The following is a 13,904-nucleotide window of genomic DNA, read 5'->3' on the forward strand; positions in this document are numbered from 1 at the left end:
CAAACTTAATTGTTGCGGAAACCAAGTAGGCTCTCAAGAAATGCTGCAGCATCTCAGCATTAGCTTTTTTTTTTTTTTTTTTTTTTTTCTAAATTTGTGGTTTGAGTTTTTCAGGCTGGTTTTCTTCCCTGATAAAACACACACTGTTGCTACACCCTGTCTCCCCCCGGCCATGAGCGAGGGGCCTGCAGAGGAGCTATTTCCAGGCTCTCTGGGCAGCTTCCCGCCACTAAGTCCAATTCTGCTGGTGACAGGCAGGATGCTGAAGCTACTAAAGCTTCTCAGCATCACCTCGGCAGCTCTCAGCACTGTTACTGTCACTTTACCTGCCCGCTGAGCTCTGCTAGTGGGATCCAGAATAAGAGGGACAGAGCAGGTTTCGCTAACGGTCTCTCGCTGCTGGAATGGCCCTTTGGGGCAGCTGGGATGGCTGTTGCTGTGGGCAGAAAAGATGCCTGGAGAAAACTAAAGAGCTTGGGTAAAGGGGCTCTGAAAGGAGCGTGCTATATCTATCACAAGAGCAGAAAGGGGGAGAGATCGTGGTGAGACCGATGCAAGGAACACAGCCGAGGGAGCAGCTCTGGGCAAGAGAAGAGGGAGGGGATGGCATCCAGCCCTGCTAGATGCTTCTTACGTCCAGTGTGGGAATTCACTTGCTCAAGAAAGCACCAATCTCCTTCCATAGACTGAGGATCTGTCCAGGGGTTGTTGCCGAGATGCTCAGGGAAGAGAGAAAAGACACTAAAGGAGAGCAAAGCCTTTTCAGGCTGTCAGGAGACTTGTATCCCTTGCAGGAGCAGGAGAATTAAGTAAGACATAGCTTAGACCCTCATGCTAGCTTTAACTGAGGCCCTTGTGCAACTATTTGTTTTTCAAGGAAGGAACAGGAGCGCTAGCAGCTATACATTATTTTTGTGTCACCCTGTTTACGTAGATGTATCTCAGGAGACTTTGCAGCTGATTGTGCTGTTTGCATTCAAAGGAAGGAAACCAGTTGGATGCCCTTCCCTCCCACGTGCATGCGCGGGAGGGCAGGGGTGAAGCAGGCAGCTCCGCCAACCGTAACTGCCCGGCACAAAGATGCAGGAAAATGCAGCCTTTCAATTAAAACCAGCATTAACAAGGGGACTTCAGAGCACTGCCTGGAAACCCAGGTGATCCCCCTGTTTTCAGGTGCATGAACCTGGCTGGAACATATTGCGATATCTTGCTGAATCATGCAGGCAGGTGGATTCGGTTGTTTCTGCCAAGATGTAAGAGGAGCTGGAACCCTTTCCCTGGATGAGGTGTATCTTCAGGGGGAAATCCTAGAAACAAACTTGGCACGCACAGATTTTGGCTTGGACTTACTAACGCCACATTGCAAAAAAAAGAGACTGGCGAGGAAGGACGTTTTGAATATAGCATCCATCTGCCTGTCAGTGCAGGAGAGCAAGAACTAGTTAAAAACAATACTGGAAATAGAATCACAGAATCATATGATGGTTTGGGATGGAAGGGACCGTAGAAATTGTCTAGTTCCAACCTCCCTGCTCTGGGCAGGGCCCCCTTCCCCCAGCCCAGGGGGCTCCCAGCCCCGTCCAACCTGGCCTTGAACCCTTCCAGGGAGGGGGCAGCCACATCTGCTCTGGGCACCCTGGGCCAGTGTAGATGGGAAGTTGAGTTTAGAAGAGATCTTGCTGACCTCTAAAGAGAGATAAGAGGAACAGAAATCTCAGAAGGTTGTAGTCCTGCAATACTGGTGTGTCTCAATGTCTGTGACAGAAGGGAGTAACCTGGGACTGAGAGGCAGTGAGGCCCCAGATACAGCACCGAGGCACACGCAGGTGGGTCTGCATGGTCATCTGAACCCACAGCTGAGAGTGGGGTATTTTATTAAAATCCAGCAAAACCTTGCAAGAGTCCTGAGGATGCTGTTTGGGGTGAGGAGCCTACTGGAAACTGGCCTGATAGTCTTAACTCAGATGAGAAATGCATTTGTTTATTGCCAGACTTCTGCAGTATCTCATCGTGTTGGTGCTCAGCACTGACCAGCCCCTGACAGTGCAAAGGCAGCCCCCGACGTAAAAACCAGGCCTGTCTCTGAACGCACACCGGCGTTGGTTTGGTTGAAGTTTTAGGCTGACAGCTCTTTATCTGCATGGCTTTTTGTATTCTTAAGTAGTTCCTTCAGTTTACAGAGCATCTTCCAGAAGGAAGGACATTCACAGAAACTGATTAAACAAGTAATTTAATTAACTGCTGAAACTCTGTCTCCTCTACGAGTGAAATACGATGGCTCTGTTACAGCAAGTGTGCAATCATGCTTACAGAAGAAGTAAAGATAATTCCTTTGGCTGCAAACCCCATGTCTATGTAGGCGGTCATGACACTATTTGGGGTGAGAAATAGGAACAGCATGAATAGAAGGATTTCCTAAGCAACAAAGATCTGCTTCACTTAAAAATATTTCAGCAAGAAAAAAAACCCAGAAAGATGTTAGGAAGGCTTCAGCTTTCAAGAAGAGCAAAGCTGATTCTGTTTTATCACTTTTTGATATTTGCTAGAAATTGTGACCTCTTAACCCAAGAATAAGGGTACAGAAATTAAAGCAGCGGTGACAAATCACAGCCACACAGCATAACTGCTTGAGAGAAGTCCCCTTGCAGTGCTCTTCAAGCACAGTTGAGATCTACATTCCTTTTACTTCCCCATGCAATTAAGCAGAAGCAGTGAGAGGGTGAAGACTGAGGAGGCAGAAGTGATGATGATAATAACTGTGGGGAAGAAGCAAACATATTCCAGAAGCTTGTATAACCACCGTAAGAACAGATCTGTCACTGGGGGTTAGGGCAGCGCCTTCTCTGTGTCACGACAAAGAAAACTCGTCTGGATGGCACGGTTTCTCTCAACAGCAAGCCCCAGCGAGTACTTGGTGGCACCTGAGAAAGAGCAGAGATTTTGTAGCGTCCCTTTCCCACCTCTTACATAAGTATTGCACAACGCGGCTGGTTTCTGTTTGCAAAGGGCTGGGGATATGAAAAGCAACTGTAAATGCTGCCTGGGTAAGTGGGCCAGTCAAATCAAGGTGAATTATGAAACTGCCCCTGCAAGCCGTGGGAGCAGTACCCATGATCCAGGTTCTCTCCTAATCCTGGGGCCTTTTCAGCACTGTATCTCCTGGCACACCGGCTTGGGTGCCCCTGGCTGCAGGCTCTCTCTGCAGGGTATTTTCTCTTTTTGCCTTTTCCCCATTTAGCATCGTTTTTCCTAAAAAATCCTTCCATTGCGTGCCTGTTCAGTGCGTCTGCTGCGAAATCAGCTCTTTGTGATCTGGCAACTCGGGCAGCAAAAACATAAATATACTTCCTAGGAAGGGCTGTTTGCAACTGGAAAAAAAAAGGAAGGATGAATCGGTGGAGTGAAGGGATGGACAGTGGGTGAAAATGAACGAATGCTGAGTCACCCTCTGGAAATGAAATCATCTGCAAAACCCCCTGACTTGGGATCATAGGAAATAATGCAGGAAAAAGCCTTGGGAGTTCACACGGCACAGGATCAAACCTCTCTGCTACTCTTTAATTTTGATACCACGTGCCATAATGGAAAGGGAAAAAATGCCAATAAACGGGGCAGTACGAGCTTGACCTAAGCAGCAATTCTCAAAGGGAACAAGGAAAACAGGACCTGAACCCATCTCAATTTAATTAGACTTTCAAATTAACAGATGTCCTTTTCCATCCTCTTTTTTTTTTTGGTCCTCTCCATTTCTCAGCTGCTTTTCTTTTAATCTCCTCTTTCAACCTACCTGAACACCTCTGACAGTCTCCAGCGTAAGAAATCCACCCCCTCACAACACCAGTCACTTCTCTGCCGCTTCGAAGAAGCAACAGACACATGCAACTTCAGGGATTATTTATAAAAAATCGTAAGGGAGCTTCTGCCAAGGCCTCGAGCGGCTGAGCTCCTCGCGGCCGCGGTGCCCAGAAGCCGTGGGCAGGAGGATTCAGCTGCCTGCCACGTGAACCGGCACTTCAGCGAGCTGAAATTATATGTTTCGCTCTGATGCTGTAAACACAGGGGGGGGGAAGCCAACGGGAGGCAGTCGCAGAGTATTGGAGAAGGCACTTACAAATTAAGCATCAGCATATCAATGGGAGCGCAACAACACATGGCTTTGGCACGGATGAGCTGCCTGAAACAGAAAATCGTTTCCCTTTTGAATGTTTTTCCCACCTTCAAAAATGAAGAGCGGATCCTGTGCATCCAACAAAGCTGGATGGCCATCGCCTTTCCCCAACCACAGCAGGTCAGCGTGCAGAAATGAGCAGCACCCTCCCAAACTCTCCTCTTGCAGATACAGTCTGGGGCTCAGTTCCTCTCTCATCCCTCCAGATTTTGGCCCGCACAATCTTCTGGTGGCTGCCACATTTCCAGTTTAGAGATCATGCCTCAAGCGCTGTGCCGTGCTTCTTCCAAAGAGGCTGCGGCTTCGCATGAGTTGACCGGCAGCTTGTTGGCATCAAAAGTATAGACAAGTAGCCTGGAATGCTCAGGATGAGAGCGCTCACCGCCGTGGCACGCTGCGGTGTGCGGGTGGGAGCGGGCGAGCGCTTTGCAGCCGGCATTGCAAAGGGCTTCAGCGCTTTCCCTGCGTTTGCACCAGAAACACAGGCCTGGGAGGCTGCAGCTGGCAGGAGAGCGCGGGAAGGCAAAGAAAAAGAAATTGGAATGTGCTCCTTGCATCGCTCCAGGTGGGATGTTTTAGCTGAGGGCACGAGGGGCACCTCTGGGTAACCGGGGTGCAAGGCCAGCGCCGCTGCTCCCCTGATGAAGTTTTGTGGCTGGGTGCTCCCCGTGAGCTCGGGCTGAGTCGCAGTCTCACGTGGCAGAGCGCTGAATCAATCCCAAATATGAGGGGGCAAGCGCTTTGCTGTTGGAAGTCTGGAGGGAAGGAAGGTGCATGTTAGCAATCACGCTGCAGCTACATCTTCCCTGGGGGGGTGTGTGTGTGTGTGTGCCCAAACCCGGGTCCTCGAGCTGCATTTTGTCGCGCTGCATCTTGCACGTGTACAGAGCGTTACGTCCTGCTGCCCACACAGGCGGAATCAGGGGAGCAGGAGCTGGCAGACCCCAACCCCAGGGCAGGATCCCTCCGGTGATTTCTCAACCCACGTGTGTCTGTGCCCTCACCGCGTGCTCTGGGCAGGGCACGTAGTTTCGCTCGAGCTCTGTGTGTGCACGAGTGGTGGTTCGTGGCTCTGCTTTTGGTGGTGGTGCTGGGGGGGTGGGTGTGCGTCCCCGGGGTGCTCTGTGGGTCATCCCAGCCGGGTGGGTGTTTATACCCCGGGAAGGGGGATGCGTGTGTGCGCCCCAAAACCATCCCACGCTGGGCAGGCTGAGCGGGGAGCTGCGTGCCCAGTGCCCTGGGTGTGGATACCTCCAGGGCGTGGGTGTTGTGTGCGTGTCCCTCAGTGGGCCCAGTGCCCTGGAAGGGGTGACCTGGCTATGGGCGCCCCGGCTTTGGGTGCAACGGGTGCGCCCGGACCTGCCCGCGCTTGAGCGCCCCACGCGTGCCCGCCCGTGGGCGGGTGCCCCGGGGGGTGGGGTGGGGGGGTGGCGGGCCGCCGTGCCGTGCCACGCCGTAGCGGCGGGCGGGGATGCTGCCGCCGCCGGCCCCCCCCCCCCCCCCCCCGCCACCGCGGCAGACGCAGCCGCGGCTCGGAGCGAAGACGGAACCTCCCGCAGCCGCCGCGGCCCGGGCAGCCCCTCGCCCCGCCATGGCCCGGAACCGCCGGGAGAGGAGCAGCTGGGGTAGGAAAGGAGGCGGGAGGGGAGGGAAGCGAAGCCCCGGGCGGGGCGGCCGCGAACAATGCCGGGCCTGCCGCGGCCCCGCGGCGGCTTCCACGCACTCGGCTTCCCCGCCGCCCGTCCCTTCTGGGGCCTGGAGCCGGGTTTGGGGTGCTGGGCGGGCGAGGCGGCTCTGGTGTGCGTGGGGGCCCCTGCGCCCGGGGTTGGACACCTCCGTGGGGATCCCCCCCCCCCCCCCCCCCGAGGACCCCGTCGCTGCTGTCCCCTCAATCCCGGAGCGGGGGGGGGGGGGGGGATGGCACCCCAGCCACCACCCCGCCTCAGCCGGGGCGCTCACCCCACCTTCTCCTTCAGACAGAACCGCCGGCCTTCTCCGGCGGGTCCCTCCTACAGAAGGTTTGGGTTTTTTTGTTTTTGTTTTTTTTTTTTTTTTTCCCCCCATTTCTGGAGGCTGTAGGGCTTTGTTGGTCAGGCCCTCCAGCGAGGGGGCCATTTTAAATCCAATCCCTTCACAAACCTCACCTGAACCCCGGGGGGGGGAAGCTGGTAGCAGCATCTCCGGGGGAGCAGAGCGGGGTCACGGGGAGGAGGAAGTGCCGTGGTGGTTTCCAGCAAGGCTTCCCTTCTCCTCCGGCTTCCCCACGGGAGGCGAGGCTGGTCCCACAGGTGGGCTGCACCGAGCAGCAGAGGGGCTCCTGCCGCCCTTTATCACCCGGTGCACAGCCGGGGCTGCGGCCGAGCCTTCTGCATCCAGCGCTCCGCCATGTAGCGCTTCACCGGCTTCCGCTGACACGCTGTAGAAAATTAGGTTTTACACAGCCATTTGCTGTTATTTGAGGCTGCTGAGGAGCGTGATTTGTCATTTTCCCTGCGTCGTATCCCGTGTGAACCCACTCATCTGTGCTCGGTCTCATCAGGCAGAGCAGGTGAGCTGAGCTGTGATGCTTAGATACACAAATTACATTCTAATTTGTACAGATGAGTGTAGTGTTTCCCAGGGTAATGATTAACAGTGGAGGGACACCTTCGCGGAAGCATTCGGGTAACGGAGTGTGTGAGTTGAGTAGACGGAGCGGGCGGTGGTCTTTCTGCAAGAGAGCAGGGAGAAAATGAGCAAGGCTCGTTTGGTCAGTGCCATTTCCAACTGTGACTCTTGACGAAGGTCGTTAGACCCTTGGGTAGACTGGAGGGAAGACTTCCCAGCGAATATGCTGACGTTCTCAGCTTTGTCTCACAGAGCTGTCACTCCTGTCTCTGTGTGTGTTGAGTATTGCACACACGTACACGCGCTGGTGCTTTCCTGTCAGATTTTGATAGCACGAGAAGAAAACGCAAATGATGCGGAAACAGATATAAATGGAGAAAACATCATCTTGGAAAGTATAGGCTTAGTCCAGCAAGACAATTAGGCACAGCCCTCAGTGTAAACATGCTGCTAAGCCATACTGGAGTGAAATGTGATGTGTCTCTGATTTGATGCGCTCTTCCTTAGATTCTCTGTAAGTTTTACAAGAATCTGGAACCATCCATGGATCCAAGTGGAGCTCTGTGGGATCAGCTTCCTTCTGCTACAACCCATCCACAGGTCAAAATCTTACCTAGTCTTCCACAGAGGTTTACCTAGTCCTACAATGATTTCCTGGCACGTTGCCAGGCTGATTGACATTGCAGGTAATAAATTAGAGAGCAAAATGCCTGTATTTACTACTAGTGAAAAAAAAAAAAAAGCAAACACCCTTTAAATAAAAGTGTGCATTTATACAACAGAACCTCCTTGCTCTGAAAGATGTGTTTACATCCAGTGACTGCAGCATTGTCTGGTGACATCAGTCTGTGGGGTGACTATTCCACTGCTGCAGTTTTCAGCCTAGCTGGCAAAGGAGGAGTCTCAGGCTTTTACTCAAACTAAGGCAGAAAGTCCTTGCTGTGTTCTAAAAATGGGCTAATGGGTCATTAAAAATATTACGCTATTTTGAAAAGGATCAAACTTTGTCCTAGTTACTCTCTGGTTAGTCAGGCCTGAAAACAGGCAACTGCTTAGTGCAACCCTTCTCCTGTGTTTCATAAAAATAATTTGCTTTTTTAAAGATCACAGAGCAAATTAGGCTGAGTGAGTGTATGGCACCCAGAAGGAATTGCCTCTGGTCAGCTATCGAAGCTGGGTTACTGTCACATACATACATCCCCGGGAGCTTGTGTTGGGGCATGTAATGCTCCAAGCGTAGGATTTAGCCCTGGGCAGAAGCTCAGCATAAGGCTATGCATCATTTAAGGCTCACTTACTGAATGTGCTGAGTGGTGCATCGGCCTCGCAACTGCTGCGAGTTGCTGGATGAATGGCTGAGGAAGCTGAAGAAGTATAATTTTTTGGTAAGAGTAAGGGACCCTGCTTTTCCCAGATTAAGGATTGTTAGTCCAAATCCTGATAGGCACGGTGAAGTCCAGCCAACTCGGTGAAGGCTTGTGGTAGGTTACATCGATGTTTTCCTGAAATTCTTTGTGCTTGACAGCTGCAGATGCTCAGTGGCCTGCTCCTCCGTTACAGTAAAGCCATTAGAGAAATCTGCTCCCAGTCACTTATTTAAACAGCACAGACTGGAGCAGGCTGTGTGAAATCTCCCATTTTTCCCATCATGGCCCATGTTGCAATCGGAATGACCCACTCATCAACAATTCCGTTTCAAAACCATAGAAGGGATTACAGAGGTTATATATACTTCTTGGTAAGGATTTTCAAACTGGACCTGAGATTCAGGAGAGGTCTGAAAGGGGCCTGATTGCCGGGGAGCGCTGAGCAACTGTTTTGGGGAGAAGGGACTCCTTTCCCTCTCCAGCACAGGCCAGGCTGAGATTATCAGTGCCACACTTTGAGACAGCACAGCAATGAGTTAAACTGGAAAGAAAAGGATGATTTTGGTAGTTGTTTTTTTTTTGTTTGTTTTTATCTGATAGTGCTAACATCCTTTCTGTTTGTTACTTGGTTTCTGAACTTTTATGGTGGATTTTCAGATTCCACTTACTGGCATTTCTTTCTGACTCTGAATGCTGGGAACCTCCTGAAAAATGAAAGCTGAGATGTTTCAGATAGGCAAGTCTTTACACAAAAAGCCACTAGATATGGGAGGATTCACAACCAAATTACTAGCATGTAAACGAGAAAAGAAGATGAAGTGTTGGGACTTGAAAGAAGAGACAAGACAACATTGCAAGCTAGAGACCCGCATTGCTAAACATGATGCTTGGTCTTTGTGCCTTTGTTTTTTGAGGCAGTAGCCTTGTACAAAGAATGTGAAGAGCATGGTCTGATCCGTTACAAGGTGAGCAGGAGCAAGATCAGCCTGCCTTTCCCCTTTTGGGGGAAGAAGCGAGATGCCCTGAGCCTGGCTCGCAGCGGTGACATGGTGCCCTCATCATGCTTCATGTCGTGTCCACACTGTGAGAGGCTTCGGCGTTGGCTGCCTGCCTGATTAATGTAAGGGGGGAAGCAGCGTATGGAGTTGGTTGTATCTTGCTGCATTCTCTCTGCTAAGCCCAGGGGTGAGGAACTGCATCCATAAATATTGTTGAAGGCCTCAGTGACGTTCACAGGCAGCGGGCCATATATTCACTCCTCTGCACCATTGACTGGAACCTTCTCCATCAGGGGAGCGCGCCTGGTGCAGGTATCATTGTGCTCTAGGAGGCATAAAATGTCCCATGGATCATCTCTGAAAGTCACTTCAGTGTAGAGAGACCCCAGCTCCTTTTTTCTTCCCAGAAACATTCACATTTGCTATCAGTTGAAGGAAGGTTAAGTGTTACGGCAATAAAGTAACTGAACGCAAATTTCCCAGATGGGGTAGAGGCTCCAGAGAAGTTGCTGAACTCTGCCAGGCCAGTAAAAGATATTTAAAGCACTTGTATATATAAACATTTTCTCCAGAGTGTAATTGCCTTTCATGCTGTGTTTTCATGGATTTCATGGCACATTTGCCAAACTTTATTTTCAGGCAATTGTAACAACAAAAGGGTAAAAATAATTTAATGTCAGAAATGACTAAATCAAATACTGATGGTGGAGGGAGGCTGGTTGCTGACAGACTAGATGAAGGGCCAGGCAGAAAATGCATGCTGGGGGTGAAGCAAGAGTTTTGGAGATGTATTCATGCAAGACGTATTTCAGTCGTTGTGTCACACGGGAGTCTGCTAGGCTAAATGTGGGTAAGTGAGCAGGCCCAGGATTTGTACCTGAGAAATACATAATGGCCTTTTGGTAATGCTGTCTTACAACAGTCTTTTGACAAACACAGGAGGGAATCAGGTTCCCTCTGAGAGTTGCCCACCTTGCCTTTGAATCAACCTGTCCTGGTATCTGAACTGGCGTGAACATAGCCATATAACTGTCTAACATGACCTTAAATTTTCTGAAAAAATTCTGGAAAAGCCTCTGTCTGATCTCTTTTCTTCCCAGTGTAGTTGTGTGCCGGTGTCTCTGAAGCATGCTGGCAATGAGCTCAGCCTGGGCATCGCTGGTGTTTCAGAGCCAGCTAAGGCACTGTAGCTTCATGTAAGTGGTAGTAGGTGTCATCATTAAAAAGTTTCACATTGGATTTTGGCATTTGAGACGAGTCTGTTGTAACAGTCAGGTTTGGTGGCCAGTAATCATCTAAGCTCTTGTTTCTGTCAGCAGTCTTTTGTGCAAGAAGGTCCCAAACCACTTGTGTTATCGGCATAATCGTTCATCTCCTTGTTTCGCCTGCCAAAGGGAAAAGGGGCTGAGCTGGCCACGCTCTAGCTGAAGCGGCTGCACTGCCAGCTGGATGACTCAGGGCTGGCGGGAAGAAGGTGAACTCTACCTTGTACCACTGCTCCAAAAAAAAAGCAAGGGATGAGTACCAAGCCTGGCAGCAGTAGCCACCCTCCTCAGCTCCCTGCTGCGAGCATCCTGGGGTGCAGAGAAGTGGGGTGCTCACCAGGAGCACGTGGGAGCGCAGGTTGCTTTGGGCAGAGGTGTTAATGCTGCCGTGCAGCTGGGGTAGAAGAATTCACCCCAACTTCGGAGAGGATAGCTTGGGATCTCAAAGCAAAGCAATGACTACCAAGTGTGGCCTTTTCCCCACCACACTTGCTTGCGAAAGGACAGGGCAAATTTTTTACATGACTATTTTCTTCACCTGTTTCTAAGCAATGCTCTGCAGCTCCCTGAGTGGAGGTGTTCACCGCAGGCTGTGTCGTTTACCCATCGTTTCCCCAGGTATCAAGAACCTGCCTTGCACCTTGGTTCATGGCAGAGCTTTATTACATCTATATATCCAGCTTGGGGAGGTGCAGGTGATTTCTCACTTGGGTCTGGCTCTGCTTTCTCGTTCGCTGCTGCATCTCCCAGACCACCAGCCACCGGTGTGAGGAGGCAGCGTAGCAAGGCTGGAGCCCAAGGGGGTTACATGTGTATTTGTGCTGCTCTCAGGGGGGGGCTCGGTGGCTCTGGTTAGTGGGGGGCTACTGGTGGCTAGTGCCTGGCACTTCCCCTCCCCTGATCTGGGGTCCTCTGACTCCGTGGGGGTGTCACAAATCCCAGCAGAGGTGTGCAGCAGGCAGTAGAGAGGGTTGTGTGGCTGTGTGGTCAGCCGTGGCCTGGGTGCAGGAGGCGCAGGTAGGATATAGAAAGAAGTGGTGAACGTGTGTGTGGTGTTAAACCCAGCTCGGGAGGCTTTCTGACCTGCTGGCTAGGAACCCTCTGAGAGCGCGACGCAGGCAAGATTGCAGAGCTGTGATGGGTCTGAGAGAGGGCTTTACCCAGCCAGGCTTCCCTGCTTCATCCTCTCAAAAACACTGTCTCCCAGGAGCAGCTCAGTCTAGACACCTTATGGCAGCCCTGCGCTGAGGGAATTTGCTAACTCATAGCTGTCCAGGCCGGGCTCCCCTGGCAGTCTCAGCGCTTTGGGATGCAGCTGTGTCCTGCCGTGCATCCTTTGCGCAGGATCCCATCATTTGGGCAGGATCAATACAGATTATTACTCGACAACATCCCCTCTGCCCTGGCTGTCCAGTACGCGTGCTTTGTTTCAATGCTTTATTTCTCTTTCTTTTCTGTCATCAGCTGGATAGAACGCAGAGCTCTGCGCAAGCCTGTCTCGGAGAGAAGGAACGAGTGTCTGGTGCATGCTCAAAGTGATGCTGCCTTTCCCAGCCTCCTCAGAGCCTTGCTGATGATCGTTGGCTGGTTGTCGTGCGGCAGGGGTAGTTCAGCCTGAATAGAGCGGGCAGAACTCATGTCACAGCAGCAGCCGCGCTGAATGTGATAAGTGCAAGGGAGGCTGCAGCTTGGAGAGAGATGTCTTTCTTTGCCAGTGCCATTTGTGGAGGGCAGATAAGCTTCCTGGAAGCTGAAGCTCTCTGGAGAACGTGCAGAGGGATCAAGCCTGACTGTGAGGTCTGTTCAGTGCTTGGCTCATGGTGTCGTTGGTGGCACTGTGATATGTTTGTAATGTAAACAGCTGGGGTGAACACAGCTTCAAAAAGGATCTGCACAGCTATCGCTGCCGATCGAATTAATCCCTAGAGGGCTGCTGGTAAGCAACCCAGCCCATTTGATACAGGCATGCTTCATTCCAGGGAAATAAGTTAAAGCTTCCCACCAAACCTCTGTTTTCTCTCCTTGGTAGTTTCTGCTTTTCCGCGCAGTGAAGTAACTTTGTTCAAATACCCTAAAAATAGCTGCACTGCATGACATCTTTGTATTTTGAGGGGCAGGTCAGGGCCCAGGCTGCAGCCTCTGCTTTTCATGGGCAGTGCTTGGAGAGGTAAGGCTCCTGGGATCCAAGAGAGCACAAGAGCAGGGCTGGCAAATTGGCTTTCTCAGGGTCAAGTTAGGCAGCTTGTGCTTGCACAGATGATGGGTCACGGCTGCATTTCGTTCTCTGGAATGAAATGTATTTATTGTGCAAACTCATTTAAGGAAAAAAAGCTGACTTTATTAGTTGGTGTCTGGAAAGCAGTCAGCGTTTCTGTAATCTGTTCTTCATAGCTAAGGAAGAACAGGCTTAAGCAAGTACTCACCGAAGGTGTGTTGCGTAATTAGTGCCATGCAATTTATCTAATTTATTCTTCTGTAGGAGCTTAAATACATGAGACATTGGCTGTCAGTCAGTACACAGACGCAATGCGAAATGTGCCGTTTTAATTGATTTAACCAAAAATAAGTCCTAGAGCAGTTAAAGAATGCTTGATTTTTTCCTTAGGTTCTAATAAAGTGTGCTGTTTGTCCTGTATTATGGGGCTGTCTGCGTGAGTTGGGCCATTTCCTTGCTGCTGACAGTCCAGTCAGTATAAATGCAAATTCTGATCTCCTTCACCTTTGCAGTCTGAATCACCATATGGAAAAGAGACGTAGATTCCACCCTGCTTTAAAGTCATGGAAAGGAGCTATTATGAAATGGGGAAAAGGAATTTCTGAATGAGCAGCTTGAGAATTGACATAATTATGAGGCACCAGGAGAGAGCTGACAGAAAGGAGGGGTCGAGTTAGAAAATGAGTAAAAACAAGAGCGTGTTTAGGAAAGTTTAGCTCTTCTTCCTTTCCTTTTTGGCCAGATGATGTTTTGCTATTGCCAGGTACAACTTCCTTCAAAGCAGATAACTAATTTATGCCAGAAAGACCAGTTAAAATAATTGATTTCCAGTAATGTGCAGCCATCTTATAAAATAATCTCTGATTCTCCAATGTGACAGGTAATCTAATAAACAGAACATGGAAGTTTCATCGCATGGAAATAAACATGAAAGATAGTTTTGTGTACAGATGGCATACATGAGAGAAGCAGAGATAACAGGGCTGAAATTAGTTCAGAGACCTGCTTAACATAATGCATTTTCTCCTCATGTCTCCAATGAACTGGGTAATCAACACATCCTGCTCGTAATACTTTGTATTTTGCCCCTCTGTAGTGCAAACAGCCTGGCTTTCCTGGTGTTCGGGTGATGGGAGCAAGGATGTCCCTTGGGAGACCATGGCTGCTTTGGACTGTTACCTGTGTCTGGAGACGTTCTCCCAAAATCTGTCAATATCTGCTATTAAAAAAAAAAAAAAAAAGGCTTCTTACAGATTCTGATGTTTTGAAGGGACAGCACAATCT

At 50.4% G+C, this 13,904-nt stretch overlaps 1 protein-coding gene and 1 long non-coding RNA gene across 4 annotated transcripts in view; one reads left to right on the forward strand and one right to left on the reverse strand.

The window, feature by feature from the left end:
- Window positions 1-3,539: 3,539 nt before the first annotated feature.
- LOC116964197 lies at window positions 3,540-6,514 on the reverse strand. Its single transcript, XR_004408608.2, has 2 exons — window positions 6,313-6,514; window positions 3,540-4,923 (listed from the first exon to the last, which is right to left on the reverse strand). It is a non-coding gene; the product is annotated as an uncharacterized LOC116964197 (long non-coding RNA).
- ATL1 (atlastin GTPase 1) overlaps window positions 5,213-13,904 on the forward strand; it is a 31,556-nt gene continuing 22,864 nt past the window's right edge. Inside the window, exon 1 of one of the 3 annotated variants that reach the window (XM_042799305.1) lies at window positions 5,213-5,230. Coding sequence is in view for 2 of the 3 variants with exons in the window: in XM_042799303.1 (XP_042655237.1) it covers window positions 5,640-5,793 (154 nt within the window). In the remaining variant the exon portion in view is untranslated. Of the gene's footprint in view, window positions 5,231-5,581; window positions 5,794-13,904 lie in introns of those variants that run through there. The other 2 variants (XM_042799303.1, XM_042799304.1) reach the window with 2 other exon arrangements.

The sequence above is a fragment of the Tyto alba genome, unplaced genomic scaffold (genome assembly GCF_018691265.1).
Source record: "Tyto alba isolate M040663 unplaced genomic scaffold, T.alba_DEE_v4.0 Super-Scaffold_29, whole genome shotgun sequence".
Taxonomy (NCBI): Eukaryota; Metazoa; Chordata; class Aves; order Strigiformes; family Tytonidae; genus Tyto; species Tyto alba.